At 42.0% G+C, this 21,912-nt stretch overlaps 2 protein-coding genes across 6 annotated transcripts in view; one reads left to right on the top strand and one right to left on the bottom strand.

Annotated features, from left to right (window-relative positions):
• LOC140945739 (granulin-like) overlaps positions 1–1,614 on the bottom strand; it is a 32,225-nt gene extending 30,611 nt beyond the window's left edge. For 4 of the 5 annotated variants that reach the window (XR_012166736.1, XM_073394787.1, XM_073394786.1 and 1 more), the window contains exon 1: positions 1,520–1,601. Coding sequence is in view for 1 of the 5 variants with exons in the window: in XM_073394785.1 (XP_073250886.1) it covers positions 623–704 (82 nt within the window). In the remaining 4 variants the exon portion in view is untranslated. Of the gene's footprint in view, positions 1–622; positions 732–1,519 lie in introns of all 5 variants that reach the window. The other variant, XM_073394785.1, reaches the window with a different exon arrangement.
• Positions 1,615–4,281: 2,667 nt separating this feature from the next.
• Positions 4,282–21,496, top strand: LOC140945688 (uncharacterized). The gene is made up of 11 exons (XM_073394720.1): positions 4,282–4,573; positions 4,959–5,338; positions 6,002–6,068; positions 6,763–6,833; positions 7,094–7,220; positions 12,902–12,969; positions 13,844–14,012; positions 15,002–15,211; positions 16,544–16,772; positions 18,507–18,574; positions 19,548–21,496. Exons 1-11 carry the CDS (start codon positions 4,417–4,419, stop codon positions 21,152–21,154), a joined length of 3,153 nt encoding a protein of 1,050 aa, XP_073250821.1. The 5' UTR covers positions 4,282–4,416; the 3' UTR covers positions 21,155–21,496.
• Positions 21,497–21,912: the final 416 nt, after the last annotated feature.

Below are 21,912 nucleotides of genomic sequence, written 5' to 3'. Positions count from 1 at the left end.
TCGGCACAGTTTTTAGAATAAGAACAGACTCTTTTTTTCCTTTCAGATACTCTTAAACAAGTATATGACATCCATCGAGCAATATTTTTTGCGTATTCGACTTGCAGCCAGGATGAAACCCCGGATAAAAACAGGTTGCTTGAACTTGGAAAGAATTTTAAAAATTGAAAAAGTTTGCCAAGTTGTTGTCTACAAATGACCAAAACCCGATGACGCTTTGTTCTTTCTTTGCAAGAAAAATTTGATATTTTTCTTCTAGAGTTCCAAGTATGACAAAGGATGGCTGACAATACCTCAGGTTGTTCGAAGTCCTATTGCCCGGCGGTTAAAGTTTAATCCGGTAGATTTTTAAGCCGATTTCTCAGGTAATTTTCTCCATTATTTTTAGAACATCGAATTCCAATCATCAAATTGTAGACAAAAAAAATTAAAACTGAATTTGCCTTTTAACCTTTCATATCTGATTCAAATTTCCCCAGCTTCGAACAACCCAGCCCAGGTTATAAATTTTGCAAAGCCTGGAACTCGCCATGACATATCCCCTTCAACCTTAGACCCGAAAATGTTTTGAAAATCAAATGATCGCTTAAATTAATTTGATTTCGCAGCAATATTTATTTACCTGCTTTATCGACATACGCACACACAAACGGCACAATCATTACCAGGATGACGGCAACTGTCTTCACATTTGGTGCAAGCATTTTTTAAGGGATCAAACTCCTGCAGACCTGTGCGAACGTAAAGGTTAGGCAATATTAATATAAGAAAAATTTTGCTCGATAACACTGACAGCAAAATGCCCCTCTTACGGTACTGTTGACCGAAAATTCTTTTCACCACAGTTTTTCTCAAGCATAAAATTCAAGCACAGGGAACACTGTGTGTGTAACCGATTGTTATTTTATAGTAAATGTACTGGATTTAACGTTTGCTTCAGCTATAACGATATATCGCTAGGTATGTCTATAAATCAATATTAAATAAACGTTAAATTACCCTAACTGTGGTATATTATCGTCCTTTTGCCTCAAAAGCGGTTTTTTGAGCGGTTTTAAAGGAGTTCGCTGCATGCTTACTCCGATCCCTTCCTAAATAACTTAAACATCTGTTCGGTTTTCCTGGCTGAAAAGTCTAGTGATCCGAAAATTATAGGGATCAAAACTTACTTTTTCGAAAATTTCAGCCAGAAAAAAGGCTCCCGAAAATTCTAGGTGACCTTTTTAGGGTAAAAATCCGTTTAATATGGGCAAGATACCATTTTTAGATGTTCTAAAATCCTAGGAGAGGCAGACAAGCAAGAAATTTTAAAACAAATGTTCCGAAAATTCCAGATCTCAATCCCAAATCGTCTTCCGAACAGATATTTTCCAAAAATTGACGTTGGGTGCCCCTACTAGGTGGCTATAGAGGGTCAAAAAGGCTAAGGTGAAACTCGATCAAACAACGACTTTAATCTTATGTTTCTGCCCCATTTCTCTGACAATAACAAAACAGAATGTATTCTAGAGTTACGTACTTTGTGATATTCTTGCTTTTAGTCTTTTGAGCTACAGATTGGGCAGGAACTCCAAAGTGAGAAGAGAATGCTTGTGCCTCGAGAGAAATGGTCAAATAGTTAAGAAGGAAAAATAGCACTCGAGGGTTGAATGTGATCAGAGGCGTATCCACGGGGGCCCGCCCCCACCCCCTTATTTTTAGATCAAACTGAGTCCCGAAGGGCCGAAAAAAAATTTTGGAGATCGCCCCGCCCTTAGAAAGTTCAAAATACCCCTAGAAGATACCAGAATTTTGCTCTGTGTGCACCCCTAAAATTCATTTTAATCGCTTAGAGACAGCCTCACCTCGGGGCTAATCACTAAGAAAATGTGAGTAGTCAGGAGCTGACAATAAAATACCACGGCGTGTCTTTAACAAAAAGAAAATCCTGTAGCCTACTCGTCAAACTCGCCGACTGTGAGGTTACGCATAATTTGAGCTTTTCGCATTTTACATAACGCATTTTACATAGCGCTTATTTATTACCCGTCATGACCAGCTGATGCCAGGGCATTTTCCAGGGCAAATTGACAATAACAGATATATTTACTATATCTAAGACAACTTGGCTGGAAAAATGGAAGTTTGTACCCAAGTAATTGCCCTAGGGGCAGTGTAAGGGGGGGGGATACTCTGGAAAAAATTCCTCCACCCCCCCTCCGAATAAATCCCGTGCCGAGTCCGAGTCTTAACGTGTTGGGTTGTACTCTATTCGCAGAACTTCGAGGCAGGGATACGTGGGCTCTACTGCGAATTTTCAGATTGTTTTGAATATCCAAAAAAAACTCTACTAACTCAAACCACCAAAAATACTCGCTAAATTAATTTTCCCGATATTTTTAGCTGATTAGATCTCTAATCAGCTAAAAATATTGAGAACAAGAAAACACGAGAAGTCCCAAGACTACTGTATGGTTTGACCCGGGGTTTGACACGTTGTTATCAGCTTTGCAGTAGTCTTTGGACTTCAGACTTCATTTTTTTACGAGTTCATGCAGTTGCAATAGAGCCGGGGGGGGTACTGCCATATATGGGCTTTAGTTTATTGGTACGTGCCGCTGTGAAGGGTATGGTTTTCAAGCAGTTTACTCTGGGATAGGGTATATAAATCAGAGAGTTTGGGTCTAGAATAGGGTATCATTTTGCATTTAAACTGATCAATTGGCTGAAGATTTTAGTCTAGACAAGGGAAACTGGCAATTGCCACTCAAGAATATAAAAAATCAAATCGGTTTTGTTTTGGCTGGACTGTGCAAGTGACCTTACTTGTTTCTGGAAAACAGCTACTCTAGGATAGGGGGGATTGGGGGAGTTTACTCTAGTACAAGGTAGAAAAATTCACTTGAACTAGCTCTGGTATAGGCGAAGGGTTCCAGGGCCCCAAAGGCACATCCCCACCCAAAAAGTCCTAAAGTCATCTGTAAAATCATAGATTCGTTCACTTCTATAACTTTTAGTCGTACTCGTTGCTACCGGGCATCACTCTTATTCTTTTCTTTTTCTTTCCTTTCTTTAACAGTAGAGGCAAATGAACATGAAATACGTAGCTGTGGATGTCACACTAGCATTCACTTAGCTGACGTAGTTCGGCCATTTTTTGTTGAATAATTGTGCTAGCGCTTAGTTTTCGGGGCTATGTTGTGGAGAATACTATATATTAATATTATTAAAGCGCAAAAGAAATCTTTCAAAATCTAGGATACCGTCGTGTACGCTCGTTGCAAAAATATGATAATAGGCAACAACCAACCAATATGAAGTAGTTAGTTTTAGCCTTCGTGAACACGTGTACTGCTCGCGCGCCTCGCCCTAGCCGCTAGGGGTGGATCCCGTGAAATATATAGTTTTTTTCTTTCTCTCTCTCCCTTTAGAAGAATCGGCTGTATTTGCAGGCTAAAGCAGTTCCTTGGCGCCAGCCATACAGAATAGTCCTTTCAGATACCACAGCCCGTTAGAAGAGCGTTGAAAGCGAGTCCGAAACGATGATAGCCTGTACACAAATGCTGTTTTATTTTTCTTTTCGTTCTTTCCGAAAACATCGGCGAGCGCGAAAGGCCGGAGAATGAGCGCGGAGCGCGAGAAAGAAAACTAAAGAACTAGTCTTCTTCCCCACCCCTACCCCCATGTGCCGGTGGTCAATAAATCCCCCCAGTTTTTGTTTTTTATCACGCGCGCTCGACGGACTTTGAAGTGAAAATAGAGGTCTGTGAACATCATAATATAACACGCTAATGAGTATACACTTCAAGTTATTAACATATGGCTTAGAGATTGATTTTCAGCTGAGGTGTGACATAAACAACAGTTATGCCGTCACCTCCTTTAATTATTAAACTCACATTCTCTCATGCAAACATTAACTATTCAGAAGTCGAAGACAATTTCCAGCTGGCTTCTGCTTGGATTAAATCTGCACTAGCCTGTTCCAGGCTCTCAGATAGTGGGGAAGACGCGAAAGAAAAAGGCACGCGAAAAGTTTCGTGTTTACGCTTTCTCAATTCAGCGGACCCGACTATCTCGGAACCTGCATGGAACAGGCTAAATCTGCACGAACGAATGTGCATAAACCAAAAACGGTAACACCTTTGGGCTCCTTACTGTGACGTTATGTTTTCAGGACGGTGACCCAGTCTCTGTACCTTTGTCACGTTTGTACCCTTTTGTATTTTTCATCATTTTGTCGCAAAATTCCCGATTTTTATTCTTAGGCGTTGCCTTAATATTTCTTTATTCGCGTGACCTTTTTCGAGAGTCGACTCGAGGAGAAGGCGGAAATATGGGCGATTAACGAATAGGGGATTCCCCATGTTTGTAAACACTGTCCAACTAGTTTCCAGTCTCTAGTTGGACATGCTCAAGTCGGCTGGGTAAAGCAAAATGGCGGAGGGAGGGAATGCTGTTTCCTCAGATGAAGAATATTCCTCGTCTAGTTCTTCTCCTTCTTCCATCTGGTCTTTTTCGGGAATAAACAGAGCCAAATTCAAAAGTGGATCGGAGGGTACGAGCTCTAACACAAGTTCTACTGGAACAGAAGGTGAGCTTTGAAATAATATTTGGCAACGTTTCAACATGAACGCCGCCATTTTTAAAAGGCAAATTAGGAGTCAATTAATGGTCATTAATTTCCTTTTTTCATACGATGGCCCAATAGGCTACGATCGCAGGTTGAATCGCTGTGTATACACTCTTTTACGATCAGTTTAAGCTAAATACAGTCTGGTATAAATGTAATTATAACGCCCCAAACACCGTGTGTACAATTGAAGGGTGGTGTGAACAAAAACATTGTTTTGGCCCTATTTTGTTCTTGTTGTATCGCAAAAGCAGATATGCCTTAGCCACATAAGCTTATAGGTTGATTTTATTTAAATCTTGTTATCTTTGCTATAGTAAAAATATTTATTTTGTCTTCGATACAGCAAGTTCGAGCGGTCTGCATCAGCTTCCAGATGAAGGAATTTATGGATGGATCTCATATTTGATTAACGAAGGCAAGGTCGCCCGTTTTGTCGATCGCCAGAAGGGAATTTACGAGTTAGATTGGCAGATTGTGGTCTGGAAATACTGGTTTGACTGGAGAAGATCGCGCCGTCGAGATCGAAAGTCAAAAAGTCCTAAAAACATCAAGTTTAACCATAGAACGGCGAGCAACACCCTACGAGCAGCTCTGCTAAACGCCTACAAAGATAAGGGTGCTATGGAATTTTCCGAAAAAATCGTGATGGACAGGAGTAAAAGGACCATAAAACGCCGTTTTAGACTGCCCTCAACCATGACACAGAAGTTTGCAAGACAGTTTGTAAGCTGATATTTCTTTTTATTTCCAGAGTGAACAACCATTATGAGTTTATCAATATTCTTCATTGTGAATTGAATGTATTTTGAGCTGAGCTTGTGAACGTGCAGGTTTTGGAGGGATTAGGGTATTTTGTAGAATGTCGCATGGCCCCTGAATGCTGAGTGACTCTGAAGTTTAATGATTAGGGTTAGGAAACTGAATGAATCAGGTTCCATTTAGGGTTATTATGGAGTGACAAATTGTAAGGTGTTGCTCGCCATTCTATACTGGGCAAACTGACCTGAAGCATGATTCCCTCAATTTTCCACGTATAACCCCAATCATTAAACTTCAGAGTTATTTGGCATTGCAAAGCCATTTGGCTTTCTGCAAAATACCCCTGCCAACAAGTGAGAACATCAGTCTCTGCAATGGTAGCATTATTTATTGCGGGGAGGGGATGTAAGCGGGCAGCTCCTCTGGTTCCTATGATCAGCACTCATCTTCCTACCCTTGCACCCTCACCCCCTTGAGAATGACTGTAATGCCAGAGGTTTTTGCTTATTTTTGTTTAAAATTGCTTTGATAGGAATATAGGTCAAAGTTCAATAAGGGACTCATTTTAACCACTTGGATCAAAATTAACATTTAACACTAAGAAATTTTATAATTTCTTTATTTCAGTATAAAGTGTCTAAAACTTCTTCTGTCAGTCCAAAGTCTACAGAGGCATTTGGAGATAGCCCTAATGGTAAAATTTCAATTTATAATCAATGCTTTTAATTATCATGACTTTTCTACTAATGAAACACAGTTACTATAATAATACTCAATTCAACCTTGCACATTAATCAGTAGTTCTTTTGGTCTAAAAAGTTCTTTTTGATTCTCTATAAATCAAGGTGCTTAGCCGGGAGGGGGTGTACTCCCATGCATTACCTATACAGGTATGTGCCGCCCAACGGGGTCGTGATTTTAAAGCTCCTGATTTAGAACGGGGTATCCATTTCAGAGGCGTTTTCTAGAATGGGGTATAAAAAATTGTGGATCACGGCTTTATCTTCTGCTTAAAATTGTTGCTGATCATGAAGAAGCATTTATTTGATGTATAAGTCAAACAAAAAAAGAAATATCTTTTTAAAAAAAAACAGGGCTATTTCAATTTACAAACTTTCTGGAACGGAGTATAAAAAATTGGCCCATTTCTAGAATGGGGTGTCAGTTTTAGGGCGAATTCTAGAATGGGGTATAAAAAATTGGCCCATTTCGAGAATGGGGTATCAATTTTAGAGGAAATTTTTTTTAGAACAGGGTACCAATTTGGAGTCCCGGGTGGCACATACCCACCCAAAAAAAACCCAAGTGCCCCCCCACCCCCCCGGTGCTTAGCTTGTGTAACTGCAGTAATTAACTGACACTTATTTCTTTACCCATGTATTTTTCAGAATCTCTCCAATCATCACCTCATCCGCAAATTGCTTCCATAGATTTCAGTTCTCTCAATATTGATGCTAAGGTAAAATATCAATATTAATTTGTTTACTTTATTTATTATAATCACAAGTATAACATTTTTTTTAATATCTGATTAGCTATCAACAGCCCTATAATTTCAGCATTCATAATTAGGCCAGAGAGCGCATGTCATGCCTCAGTAACTGGAATACATGTGCAATATCACATGCGCATTCTTTCTTACTTCTAGCCAAAAGAACCTCTTGGAATAGCTTAATGATGCCCTTGTAAGTTAAAACATATTAATTTGTTGTATTGTAGGAATCTGAAAGTCTAATCAAATACTTGACTGAACCTGATCAGCACGAATTAGATGATCCTTTCTTAAGAAGCGGTCACAGTATCATGATGGTTAGCAAAAGTGAAGTATCGTCATCAGGATATGAAAGTAAGTTCATTTATTCAATGACCTTACATAAGAGAATTTTTTTATATGTATCTAATTATTAGTAATTCTCATTCATAAGTGTAGCAGTACATCCCCAGTTGGAGGGCAGCGGGGGGAGGATACTTCACAAAACTTTATTTAAGTATCACATATAACTAGGGACTACGCGTTTCATGGGTAGGGGTACATATATCACTAGGGATATGTGTTTCCTGAGAAGGTGAACACATATCACTAGGGTTATGTGTTTCCTAGGCAGGGGAACACATATCACTAGGGATATACATTTCCTGAGAAGAGGAACACATATCACTAGGGATATGTGTTTCCTGGGTAGGGGAACACATAGCACTCAGGATATGTCTTTCCTGAGAAGGGGAACACATATCACTAAGGATATGTGTTTCCCTGAGAAGGAAAACACATATCACAAGGGATATGTTTTTCCTGGGGGTTCTTAAAACCAGTGCTCTTACAACCAGGGTTTCTTACAACAAGGTCTTCTTACAACCAGAGGTTCTTACAACCGGGGGTTCTTACAACCAGGGGTTCTTACAACCAGGGATCTTAAAGCGAAGGGTTCTTACAACCGGGGGTTCTTACAACCAGGCCGGGTTCTTACGACCAGGGGTTCTAACAATCGGGAATTCTTACAACCAAGGTTCTCACACCCAGGGATTCTTACAATCCGGGGTTCTTACAACCAGGAGTCTTACAACCAGGGGTTCTTACAACCCTTACAACCGGGGATTCTTACAACCAGGGTTCTCACACCCAGGGGTTCTTACAATCAGGGGTTCTAACAACCAGTGGTTCTTACAACTGGGGGTTCTTACTACCAGGGGTTCTTACAACCGGAGGTTCTTACAACCAGGGGTTCTTACGACTGGGGGTTCTTACAACCAGGGGTTCTTACAACTGGGGGTTTTTACAACCAGGGGTTCTTACAGCTAGGTGTTCTTACAACCAGGGGTCTTACAACCAGGGGTTCTTACAACCAGTGGTTCTTCCAACCAGGGGTTCTTACAGCCAGGGGTCTTACAATCAGGAGTTCTTACAACCGGGGCTTCTTACACCCAGGGATTCACAACCGGAGGTTCTTACAATCAGGAGTTCTTACAACCAGGGGTTCTTACAGCTAGGGGTTCTTACAACCAGGGATTCTTACAACCAGGGTTTCTTACACCCAGGGGTTCTTACAACTGGAGGTTCTTACAACCAGGGGTTTTATAAGCAGGGGTTGATACAATCAGGGGTTCTTACAACCAGGGGTCTTAAAGCCAGGGTTTCTTACAACCGGGGGTTCTTACGACCAGGGGTACTTAAAACCAGGGGTTCTTAAAACCAGGGTTCTTACATTACAGGGGTTCTTACAACCAGGGGTTCTTACAACCAGGGGTCTTACAACCAGGGGTTCTTACTACCCTTACAACCGGGGATTCTTACAACCAGGGTTCTCACACTCAGGGGTTCTTACAATCAGGGGTCTTCCAACCAGGGGTTCTTAAAACCAGGGGTTCTTACAACCAGCGGTCTTACAACCAGGGTTCTTACATCCAGGGCTTCTTACAACCGTGGGTTCTTAAACCAAGGGGTTCTTACAACAAAGGATTCTTACATCCGAAAGTTTTTTCAACCAGGTGTTCCTACAACCGGAGGATCTTACAACAGGAGGTCTTACAACCAGGGGTTCTTACAAACCGGGGTTTTTACACCCAGGGGTTTTTACAACCACGGGTTTCTACAACCAGGGGTTTTTACAACCAGGGGTTCTTAAAACCAGGGATTCTCATGATGAGGAGTTCTTACAACCAGGGGTTCTTACAACCGGGGTTTTTTACAATCAGGGGGTTCTTGCAACCGGGGGTTCTTACAACCAGGGATTCTTACAGCTAGAGGTTCTTACAACCAGGGGTTCTTACAACTGGGGGTTTTTACAACCAGGGGTTCTTACAGCTAGGTGTTCTTACAACCAGGGGTCTTACAACCAGGGGTTCTTACAACCAGTGGTTCTTCCAACCAGGGGTTCTTACAGCCAGGGGTCTTACAATCAGGAGTTCTTACAACCGGGGCTTCTTACACCCAGGGATTCACAACCGGAGGTTCTTACAATCAGGAGTTCTTACAACCAGGGGTTCTTACAGCTAGGGGTTCTTACAACCAGGGATTCTTACAACCAGGGTTTCTTACACCCAGGGGTTCTTACAACTGGAGGTTCTTACAACCAGGGGTTTTAAAACCAGGGGTTCTTACAACAAGGGGTTCTTGCGACCAGGGGTCTTACAACCAGGGCTTCTTACAACCAGGGGTTCTTACACACAGGGGTTCTTACAACCAGGGGTTCTTACAACCAGGGGTTCTTACAACCGGGGCTTCTTACAACCAGGGGTTCTTACAACCGGGGGTTCTGACAACCAGGGATTCTTACAACCAGGGTTCCTACAACCAGGGGTTGTTACGACCAGGGGTCTTACAACCGGGGCTTCTTACAACCGGAGCTTCTTAAAACCAGGGGTTCTTACAACCGGAAGTTCTTACAGCCAGGGGTTCTTATAACCAGGGGTCTGACAACCAGGGGTTCTTACATCCAGGGGTTCTTACAACCAGGGGTTCTTACAACCAGGAGTCTTACAACCAGGGGTTTTTACAACAGGGGGTTTTTACAACTGGGGTTCTTTCAACCATTGGTTGTAACAAACAATGGTTCTTACAGCATGGCGTTCTTACAACCGAGGGTTCTTACAACTAGGGGTCTTACAACCAGGGGTTTTTACAACCAGGGGTCTTACAACCAGGGGTTCTTACAACTGGGGTTTCTTACAGCCAGGGGTTTTAACAACCGGAGTTCTTACAACAAGGGGTCTTACAACCAGGGGTTCTTACAACCAGGGGTTGTTATGATCAGTAGTCTTACAACCAGGGATTCTTACAACCAGGGGTTCTTGCGACCAGGGGTCTTACAACCAGGGCTTCTTACAACTGGGTGTTCTTACACAGAGGAGTTCTTACAACCAGGGGTTCTTACAACCAAGGGTTCTTACAACCAGGGCTTCTTACAACCAGGGGTTCTTACAACCGGGGGTTCTGACAACCAGGGATTCTTTCAACCAGGGGTTCTTACAACTGGGGTTTCTTACAGCCAGGGGTTTTAACAACCGGAGTTCTTACAACAAGAGGTCTTTCAACCAGGGGTTGTTATGACCAGTAGTCTTACAACCAGGGATTCTTACAACCAGGGGTTCTTACAACCCAGGGTTCTTACACAGAGGGGTTCTTACAACTAGGGGTTCTTACAACCAGGGGTTCTTACACACAGGGGTTCTTACAACCAGGGGTTCTTACAACTAGGGTTTCTTACAACCGGGGGTTCTGACAACCAGGGATTCTTTCAACCAGGGGTTCTTACAACTGGGGTTTCTTACAGCCAGGGGTTTTAACAACCGGAGTTTTTACAACAAGAGGTCTTTCAACCAGGGGTTCTTACAACCAGGGGTTGTTATGACCAGTAGTCTTACAACCAGGGATTCTTACAACCAGGGGTTCTTACAACCCGGGGTTCTTACACACAGGGGTTCTTACAACTGGGGGTTCTTACAACCAGGGTTTCCTACAACCGGGGGATCTTACAATCAGGGGTCTTACAACCAGGGGTTATTACAACCAGGGGTTCTTACAACCAGGGGTTCTTACAACTGGGGGTTCTTACAACTGGGGTTTCTTACATTATAACTCACCAGGGATATGTGTTTCTTGGGTAGGGGAACCCATATCACTAGGGATATATGTTTACTGAGTAGGGGGACACATAGAGCGGTTTTCACTTGACTGTCGTAAAACCAAAACCAAAGTAAATACACTAGCCAACCAAAGGGCATAGTAAAACCAAAACCAAAACCAAAACCAATCCCTTTCGACAGTCAAGTGAAAACCGCTCTATCACTAGGGATATGTCTTTCCATGTTACGGGGACACATATTACTAGGGATGCGCTTTTCCTGGATAGAGGAGCACATATCATAAGGGATATTTTTTTCCTGAGAAGGGAAACACATATCACTAGTGATATTTGTTTCCTGGGTATGGGAACACATATTGCTGGGGATATGTCTTTGCTGGGAAGGGGAACAAATATCACTAGGGATATATGTTTTCTGAGAAAGGGAACACATATCAGTAGGGATATGTGTTTTCTGGGTAGGGGAACACAATTCACCAGGGATATAAGGTCCTGGGTAGAGGAACACATATCACTAGGGATATATGTTTTCTGAGGAAGGGAACACATATCACTAGGGATATGTGTTTTCTGGGTAGGGGAACACAATTCACCAGGGATATAAGGTCCTGGGTAGAGGAACACATATCACTTGGGTATGTCTTTCCTGGGAAGGGGAACGCATATCACTAGGGATATGTGTTTCCTTGGTAGCAGAACACATATCACCAGGGATACGTCTTTACTGGGAAGGGGAACACATATCACTAGGGATATGTGTTTCCTGGATAGGGGAACACATATGACTAGAGATATGTGTTTCCTGGGATGGGGAACATATATCCCTAGGGATATGTGTTTCTTGGGTATTGGAACACATTTCACGAGGGATATGTGTTTCCCGGGTAGTGGAACACATATCACTAGGGATTAGTTTTTCTTGGGTAGGGGAACACGTCCCTTAAGGGATATCTGTTTGCTTGGTAGGGGAACACTTATCACTATTGATATGTGTTTCTTGGGTAGGGGAACACATAATACTAAGGATATGTGCTTCCCTGCTACATATTACTAGGGATATTTGTTTCCCTGGGAGACGAGCACATATCAGTTAAGGGATATGTGTTTTCCAGAGAGGGGAACACATCTTACTAGGGATGTGTGTTTCTTCATTAGGGGAACACATCTTACTAGGGATGTGTGTTTCTTCATTAGGGGAACACATATCACTAGGAATATGGATTTTCGGGGAGGGAAAACACATAATATTTCCCTAGTGAAATTTGTTCCCTTCCCAAGGAAACACATTTCTTTAGTGATATGTGTCCGTTCCGCGGGAAACACGTATGTAGTGATATCTATTCTTCTACCCAGGAAACACATATCGCTAGTAATATTTGTTTCCCTACCCCTAGTTGCAGGAATGGGAATGACCCTCCATGTGCTTAGCTTAAGATCTGAATCCGCCCTGTTTAATAGCAAAAAGTTATCCAAAATAGTTTCCCATTTTAATTTGTGACTATTTAACAATTATTCCATGAGTGCACGTTGGATGTGTGATGGTAGATAGCGAACGAGGCACGTAGCTACACGCTACACGCGTTTTGACTATAATTATCTCACATCCAACGAGTGCGAGTTGAATAACTGTTTTATTAAAAATGCTCAAAAAGTATCTATAACTCTTTCCAATTTTATTTCTAAAAACCGATTTTCGGCGTGTTTTTTATTTTATTTTTAGCAGACACGTACAAAAGTATGGTATAATTGCTCATATACCATGATGCCAAGCCAATCAGAGCTTTAGAATTACAAAAGAGTACAAAGAGGAGTGCCAATATAACTGAGCACTGAATAAACAAATAGTTTATGGATTGTATTGCATTCTTCTTCATCAAATACAGTGACATAATGTAAGACATTGCTTATGGGTGTGAATTAATTATTTCATCACTTTTTTGAACAGCCGCTCCAGAGGGCTCTGCAGAAGAAAATCTTGTCCAAGAAATTGATCCCAACGAGGGACCTTATCAGGTTGGCTTTAATAATAATATGGATTGATAAATTAATAACTAATTGAAAATGTAATAGGAGTTCGTGTCTGTCTCAAGGTTTTGAATCACTTGGTTTGCTTGATCTACAAGTGGACTGCGTGCAAATGCCAGTTGTCTGCCCCCACCCCTCCCCCCTTCCCTCAAAAAAAATATCATTTACCATCAGGAATGAGATACACAAGAAGGTCAGCCTCCTCCTCAGGCGCTTCGTTTTTCGCATGGCAGAGGCGAGCGCGAAACGAGTGACTGGTGATGAACCGCAAGGGACCATGGGAAGGGTACAGACAGCAGAAGTTGTCTCCTTCCCGCCTTCCTTTGCGCGCACATTTTCATCAAAAGAGAGACGTCTGGGTACGAGGCAGCAAGAAGGTAGTATCGTCTCCTTTGTCGCGGTGCTGAGGGTCGTCACGCAACGCTCCTTCTCCTCTCCTCCTTGGTGAGGAGTGTTGCGTGATGCCCCTTCCCAAGGAGGGAGGAGGAGGAGCGTTGCGTGACGACCCTAAAGACGGCCGCAAATCGAAGGAGACTAGAGGTGGTATACAAAAACAAAATTCACACAAACAAAATGATACAGTTAGCATTTCAATTAAGCAATATTTTCATCGTAAATATGGCTAAATAGTTAAGTAAATGCTGATAGCCATTGATCGGTTGCCTTACTTTAGGGTTAGAAATGTACAATGTACATTAGGCATGAGTGGCATGTCATTGTCCTACACTCTCTCAATCAATTCAGTAAATTTTGTCTCATACTAATTTATTTAATAGTGTGTTTGACTTCCTTTGAAAATCTCTTGACCAATTTATTACGTGAAATATCTGTTAATGTATTTGTTCTTTTTTGTTGTTTTCAGGGAGGAAATACAGCATTTATTTTCCTTGGGAATTCCCCCAGTGGCATCTCTAGAGGATCTGGGTGTAAGGTGGTGTTTTATGAACCTAAAGAGCGCCTGGCTTCTTCCGAGGTGACAGCTTCAGTTAAAAATCCTTTCACTCTGAAAGTTATCGTCCCACACTGCCCAAGTAAGTTCATTAGGAATGAATCAATGTGAAATATTTCGCACTTCTTAAGATTAGAAGAATACCAAAATAACAGAAAAACGTATTAGGCGTTTCTATCAGAGTCGTCGAGAGTGAAAGTATGTGGTTCTGTTGCATTTAATTAATGGAAAATAAGACGAACACACACTAAAATGAGGCTTTTGCCAATACAGTAGTGCATCAGTCAAAGAAAAAATGTTTTGGCATGTACGCATTGCGAACCTACTTTAAAAGAGGCGTGGTTTGTCCCGCACGCGCTTGAAAGTCCAGTTGGCATTTTAATTTTCATCAAAACAGGACTAAAAAGCTTTTTTAAAACTTAAGTCCACCTTGGTTTTTATCAACCAAGCCGTCGATGTCTGGACCAGATATCAGTTTAAAACACTGTTTCTTGATCAATCCCTCTCAGACGAAAGTAGTCACTTTGCTTATGAGAACCTAATACTGTACAGGAATCGGCGATCCATGGCCAATCTTGCCGCCATCTTGGCTATCAATGCCGCCTGTTCTTAAAACCGTACCTAGTACTTCCGCACATAAACAGAGCGGATCTTCCATTTTTAGGGGAAAATGTACACTAAAATGTGGTTACCGTGGGTCATGAAGGCAGAGAAAAGGCCGGACAAAGTGGTGAGAGTACTCGCCTCCCACCAATGTGGCGCGGTTTCAAATGCCGGCCTCGACGACTTATGTTGGTTGAGTTTGTTGATGGTTCTCTTCATTGCTCCGAGAGGTTTTTTCGGTTTTCCCCTTCCTTGAAAAACCAACATTACGAAATTCCAATTCGACCAGGAATGGTAGACGAAGAGCCTTCAGGGTAATGTGGATGTGTTACCTCTAAATCGTTAGCCATTTTCAGTTATTTATAATTTATGAATGCTTAGTATGGGAGGTACTCGGTCTCGTTTAAGGGCTTCTGACCCATTAAATTTCTTTTTAACACACGGATTAATTAGTTTTAATCAATACAGGACTTTCAGGAGCTCAACTAGCCCGTGGCAAGCTGACAGTGAACGTCCTTGTACGCACATTAGACGGTCGTTACATGGGTGAAACCATCTACACGTACAATGCCAGCCTAATGACCCAGTTTGAACAATGTGTGAAGGCTCTGGATGATGATCATATGGAGGTGGATATTCATTCCTCTAAGGAAGGAGACGCCTCACTTAACTACAGAAGTAAGCCGTCTTATACTTCTATCTCGCTCATATTAATAATAATAATAATAATAGCAATAATTTTGCTGGGATCTGCGCGAATCCTCAGAAAGGTGCTCAGTGTATGAACAGAATGATTGACTTGAGTGACTGACGCTCTAGGTGCATGGTTTGCGCCCGGCTGATGCACAAAAAGAACACCAGCAAAAACTGTAACAAAAGCAGATAATAATAATAATAATTTATTGTTTCTATTGCGCGCATCCCAAAAAATGATCATGCGCGCATTACATTATAGATATGAATAAAATTGATATAATACAATTGAATATCTTAAAATTAATAAAAATCAGTTTACATAATATTGATATGACTCCGTCGTTTACGATCACGTGAAAACTAAGTTGTCGGAGTTGCACGCAGGAGAACTAAGCCAATCACGAAGTATGGGAACGTGCACTGTGATTGGTTTATCCTTCTGCTCGCTTCCGACTCCGACAATCTGGTTTTCACTAGATCGTAAGCGACGGAGTCATAAGCGGTGTCGGAAGAAAATGGGAACGTTCTGATCCTTTCGACTCCGAATCCGTCGCGCTTATGACTCTGCTTGCGACTCCAATTTTGGATTTTCACTGAGCCATAAGCGCTCTTACCACTCAGCTTACGACTCCGATTCCGTCGCTATTGAAAACCAGCCTTAACAGATGGGACTTAATATTATTGGCGCAATTTCATAGAGACCTTCTGAGGCGGGTGTTAGGTGATGGGGGACGGTTTTCGCACGCATTCGTGGGGGTTGTGTCCAAAAAACAGTAAAACCAGTATGTAATGTTATGCATTTCACACTGTTCGGTATTAGATTTTGCTCAATCTTAGCCATCTTGTACAATCTTAGAGCGGAAGGCAATGTGTTAAAGGCACAATCTTCTCGCGGCTTCACCACTTCCGCCGCCGCTTACTAAGCTTGTTTTGCGTGTGAGCACTAACAAAACCGCCAGGTGCGGCGGTTAAGTCGGTGAACCTCGTTCTCAAGTAGAAAAGAACCCTGGGAAAGAGGTTGGCGTCGAGCGATCGCGAGGCGAGGTGTAAAAGAAGTGAAAGCGCAGTTGAATATACCGCGCATGAACCTGGATACTCACTTTTTCCAAAATAAAGTGCTTTCGCCTTTTAACCTGAAAATGAAGATGAGCGCAATTTTCCGGGGAGGAGAAGCTAAGTCAGTATTTCATTCAAAGGTAAAATTGGCGAAAGAGGAGTGAGGAAAAATTTGATCATTACAGGCGATTTTAAACTCCTTCTTACCAATTACTTTTCTTTTTTTCTTATTTACTATTATTATCATTGTTTTTACAGTGTGGGATTTGTCAGGTTCGCATGCTTTGAGTTTCTCTTCTCTTCGCGTGATGGCGTTTGTGGCGGTTAAGGAAAGAGCCTTCAACTTTCTATCGTCACTTCTAAACAGCCCAGTCGCGTGGCAAGTGTTACAGCACTGTAAAAGCAAGCTATTGTCGTTTGTTGAGCATCTTAGACGCAGCAACAGCCAGAGTGATGAGGGTACCTCCGTGCTGGATTTGTGTGAAAGGTAATCGGATTAGTACTTACCCAAACAAATTGTTCGGGTGTCGGACATTCTTTTAACTTAATATTATCAGGGGCACCCATCGAGAATATTGTTCAAAACCGCTTAAACATAGCATTGTGGAACGTATTTTACTATCTAAACGGTAGATATAGGTATATCTTTATGCCCTAAAAATTTTTCATCTGTTCGGATTTCCTAGCTGAATGTCTCGTGATCCGAAAATTATAGCGATCAAAACTTACCTTTTCGTAAATTTCAGCCAGAAAAAAAGGCTCCCGAAAATTCTAGGTGACCTTTTTAGGGTAAAAATCCGTCAAAAATGGCCAATTATATCATTTTTTAGATGTTCGAAAATCCTAGGAGAGGCATGCAAGCAAGAAATTTTACAACAAATGTTCCGAAAACTCTAGATCTCAAATCATCTTCCGAACAGATATTTTCCGAAAATTGACGTTGGTTGTCCCTGCATTATAGCTATTAATTGCTGCAAAAGCCCCATTCTCAACAAATTGGTTCAGTTTCTCTCGCTCAAAGGGGAATCGGGTCCGAAAGTCAATGTCCATTATGGAAGGTAGTTTCACACGCCGAGCTTTTTTAAAGGCTACAGTCTCTCTTTGAAAGTGAAATACTGAAATTTAACGGTAGACTCGACAGAAATTGCAAACGGATGAATTGGTATATTGCATACTCACTTGACGTGAAAAAATGCTACTAAATGACATTCGTGCAAGTGCAATACTGTGAGAAAAATGTCTTCGGGGCCTGTTTTTTTGCGTGTGAACACATTTTTCTGCCTTATCTTATCGCGACGGAGAATTTCGCACTAAAAAGAAATATTAACTGCACTGTAACTCTACGGTGGTTTCCGAAGTTTTTTAATTTCGTGGTCGATGATTTTGCTACGCGTCGGTAATCGCAACTTTTATATTGCGAACAGTAGCAGCGCTTTCCCAAAAAGAATGAAAATGGCCATAAAAGGAGCAAAAATGCGTGTCATTGTCAGCTCAAACATGCAAACCAAAGGGTTGGCTATGCTCTTGTGTCGGCTATATTCTTGTTAAAGAGCCGGCGCGAGATTTTAAAGCCAATCAGAAGGGATCAGTACGGAGTGAACTCAACAAATATGCCTGCTCCTGAAGTATGGGTATTCACAGCTCAGTTGGTAGAGTACTGCCGCGCTTGGCGCAGAGGCTCCCTGGGTTGGAGTCCTATTGAAGCCTTGAATGATTGTTATTTTCTTCTTCTTTACGCTCAATTTGCTTCAACTGCGATTACAACTGCGGTGATCAAATCTTCATTTTAAGGATTGATCAGTTGATTAGTGCGCGACCTACGGTGCACGAGGCGTGTCCCGAGATCGATCCCCGGTGACATCACATCCTAGTTTCAACTTCTCTCCTTTCCGTGTAGCTTTGACTAGCTTTAAATACCCCTCAAACGGAGCATTGATGGACAGAAGGGAGGAGGGGAGAGTAAAATGAGCGCACTGTCGACCTCAAGTTTCATCAGTTATTACTGTTACGAGTTATGGACATGAAATATGGCTGCTTTACTTTTACCTTTATTGAGATTTGTAGCTCCGCAGTTCACGTTAGGTTCTTTTCTAAGTTGTGTACGCAGTTGAGTGAAACCGGCCAGAAGGCTTTTAAAGAAAATTTAGGAAGACACTCCGGTTCACATCTCTTCTGATCCCGTTAGATCTCTTAAATTTTGCTTCGATCTGTTGTGACGTAGGTTTCTACTGAATGGTGCTGAAAAATGCGAGCCACCAAACAAGAGAGAGCCAATGCTACCAGCTAAAGGTAATTTTTTTCCTCAATATTTTGTTTCAGCATAAGCATACATGTAAATTATACAACCGGATCAAAAAGTATCATGGTAAAGTCCACCATAAAAATATAAATGGCAGGTATTATTGCAGCTAATCCATTTAGTTTCAACTGTTGAAAAAACTGCAAAACTGCCAAAAGCAGGATAGCTGTTACAAACCGCCGTGGATGAGAGTTTTCTTAGTGATAAGTTTTTTAGGTTTGTAACCGTTTTTTATCTCAAATAAAACATTCAAACATCGAAACAGAAAGATTTGCTTCGATTTGCGCTATATAACCGTGCTCCAAAATGTGAGGGTATGCCTCCAAAAAGTTTAGTTCTGGAAAAATTAAAAATAAGTGGAACTGTTGCAAAAGCACACTAAAAAATTTAAAGTAACAGCAAAATCGGTTGACCAAATAGGCTATCTCCGATGACTATTTTATACTGAATCTGATGGGCTTCTTCAAACTTGGGTTCTTCATGGAAAAACGATCGTAGTTTGATTGTGTATGTGGAGAAAACTTATCCCTGCTTGAATTTTCACTCGCCTACCCCAGCTACGCTTGGTACTCCAATGTTTCGTACATTTCGGTACAAAACCTGGCGAAATGATTACATGAAAAGCAAAAAGGGTTGACTCGTCTAGAAAGGTGAGCCGTCTAGCCGGGTAACCCTAATTTGTGATGGTAGGTTCACTCTCCTTACTGGGCCAACTTTTCTCCATATAAACACTTTGGTTCGCTCATCCAGGTCAACTCGGTCAAGACCAGACAATCAGAACATGCGTAAGCGCTGTTTTAGACAATCGGAGCATGCGCGAGCATTGTTGGCTCGGGCAAAGAGGTTAACTTTCTTTCAAGCAAACGCTCGCTTAAGTTGGCTCGGCTGAGAGATTGACCCCTCTTTACTGGGACAAACTTTTCTTCAATAATCTGGGCCTTACCTATTAACTATTGTTTTTAGAAACTGGTACAAACGCGTGCAAAAATACAGCCGTGGTTAAATCTGAGAGAAGATACGACTGCAGCTCGGAACACGAGACCAGCAATGATCTGGAAGGCGAAGTTCACCAAGTGAAAGAAAAAGAGCAAAACGACGCTTGCGATATCCATGATAGTTTGTTCCAGTATGCCCTACTAGAAAAAGCGGAAAAAGGAGAATTCAACGACAGCCGGAGCGATAAGCCGAAGATTTTAGTACTTCGGAGGCCATGTTCGGTCGTTCCGATCAGCCGAAGCCGAGCAGGATTCCCGGATCCGAGAACAGACATCTTTGTTGAGTTGCAAGTGCGTAAAAGCCAGAACGTTGCCAATGTAAGCAGTGAGAAGCTGGGCCGTGGTAGCCAGCACGTGATGCATCACGTGACTGTGGATGTGAGGCACAGTGCAACGAAGGAAAGTGCAAGAGACTGGGAATCAAAGTACGTTAAGCGCGTGAGCGGAAAGATTGGTTACTGGTTTCGATTCTACGAACCAAACTGCGAACTGCTGATTATGTTTACCCTTTATGGCAAGCCTCAGGTGATCATCAAGCCCGAAACGAATTTGAAGAGGGCAGCTTTTGAGGTCCTAGATCACGTCACTGTAGTTGTAGAAACCTCTACCTGGAAATTGCCGCTTTCAAGAGGGGCCGAGGCAGAAAAAGATTGTCGTAATCTCAAAGTGCCACTTACCATACAAGTTCCACTTGTGTCCCTGACGCGCGAACAAACCAGGCTGTGCAAGATTATGAACGACCTCCACAAGCTTTGCGACAATGGAGACTGGGTTAAGTTCGATAAAGAATGCGCAAGTCTCCAGCGTTACTCCTCCATCCCCGATTTTAAAGTGGCGATTTTGCTGGAGAAAGCCATTGCTCTTCTGTACAAACACCAGCTCGAGGAAGCTGAAACAACAGCATTAGAAGCGCTCGAGGTCGCCTCCAAAGCCAAGAATCATCAGCTGCTGGCTGGCAGAGCTTACTACTACCTTGCGCATGTTTATCGAAGAGAACGTAAGCTGGGAAAGGCGGTGCAGTGCATCGATCTGTCCAAACAGAATCTCCATCTTATGGATGTCTGCCTTGATCAAAGCTTCATGGCTTACGAGGAGGGCAATGTCATGAAGGAATTCATCTCGAGCGGCGCTTATTTGAGAAAGAAGCTTGTTCTTCGAGCAAAGCAATGTTTCGAGCGATGCCTTGATCTCTGCAGAAGGCTCGATAAATCCGACAGTTCTGCTATTCCTGCTACGCACAGTTTTGCCCTTATCAAGATCGCCATGCTTTTGCTTGACTGTGGGAGCAGTTCAGGGCGAGAAAGGTGCGTCACAGCAAGCCACATCCAAGAGGCCAACCGTTTCCTAAATTTGATAGAAAGGCGCGGCTTGGCCGAGATCACTGAGAGGAGAAAAATTCAATACCTTTTGGCTTGCTCTGACTTGCATTATCGCATATCCAACTATCACATGGCGATTTATTATGCAGAGGAAGCTCTAAAGAAGGCCAAGGAATTTGGATTCGTTTTGGAAGTGCTGCCCGCCGAAAACAGACTTAGCCACCTCTGTCAGATGCTAGTACCAACTGTCTTGTAGTCTATAGAATTTGTAAAATTATTACGCTTTGCATACAGCAATCTTCTTGACTGTATTAGTGAAGGAAATGTCAATTCAATTTCAAGTTTGCAACAGAACGACCATTCAAGATCTCCAAGATCCGTAACTATACAAGAAATGCTAAATAGTTATTTTAACTTTAGAAGCGAGTGTCAGTTACTTTGTATATATAACATGTACGAAAGTCAGGAAACCCTGATAACCTCATTTTATACTTTTGCCCTGCTGCACTAAGTTTTTTGTTATACTTTTAATAAACAAATCCCTTAAAAATAGTTTAAGCCAAAGCAGGGCACGAAATGTAATGACGTCAAATGTATGTCTTGTACACTGGGTAACGTAATGTCGAATGGCCCCACCATCTTGAATCCTATCAGCAATGTTATCAAGTAACAGACATTTTTAATACAAATCTAAATAATAAAATTGTGACAGAAAACGTTCCAATATGCAGTTTTGCTTTAAGAGTTAAACACGAGGTGTTTTTCCCCCTCACTGTTTTTAGGTGAGAGCATTATCTTATTTATAAGATAAGATAAGTCTGAAGTTACATGGGGTGACAGAGTGTTACAAAGGTTACAGAGGGTTACTGGGGATTTCGAAAGAAAATGGAACTCGAATCCTAACTTAAACATCCAGCTTCAATCCTAACTCGAAATCCAACTCAAAATCCTAACTCGGCAAATAGGTACTATCTTTCCACACTTTTGTTATACTTTGAAATGGTCGGCATGCAG

Source organism: Porites lutea, chromosome 8 (assembly GCF_958299795.1).
Source record: "Porites lutea chromosome 8, jaPorLute2.1, whole genome shotgun sequence".
NCBI classification, from domain to species: Eukaryota; Metazoa; Cnidaria; class Anthozoa; order Scleractinia; family Poritidae; genus Porites; species Porites lutea.
This window is presented reverse-complemented; position numbering and strand designations above follow the sequence as displayed.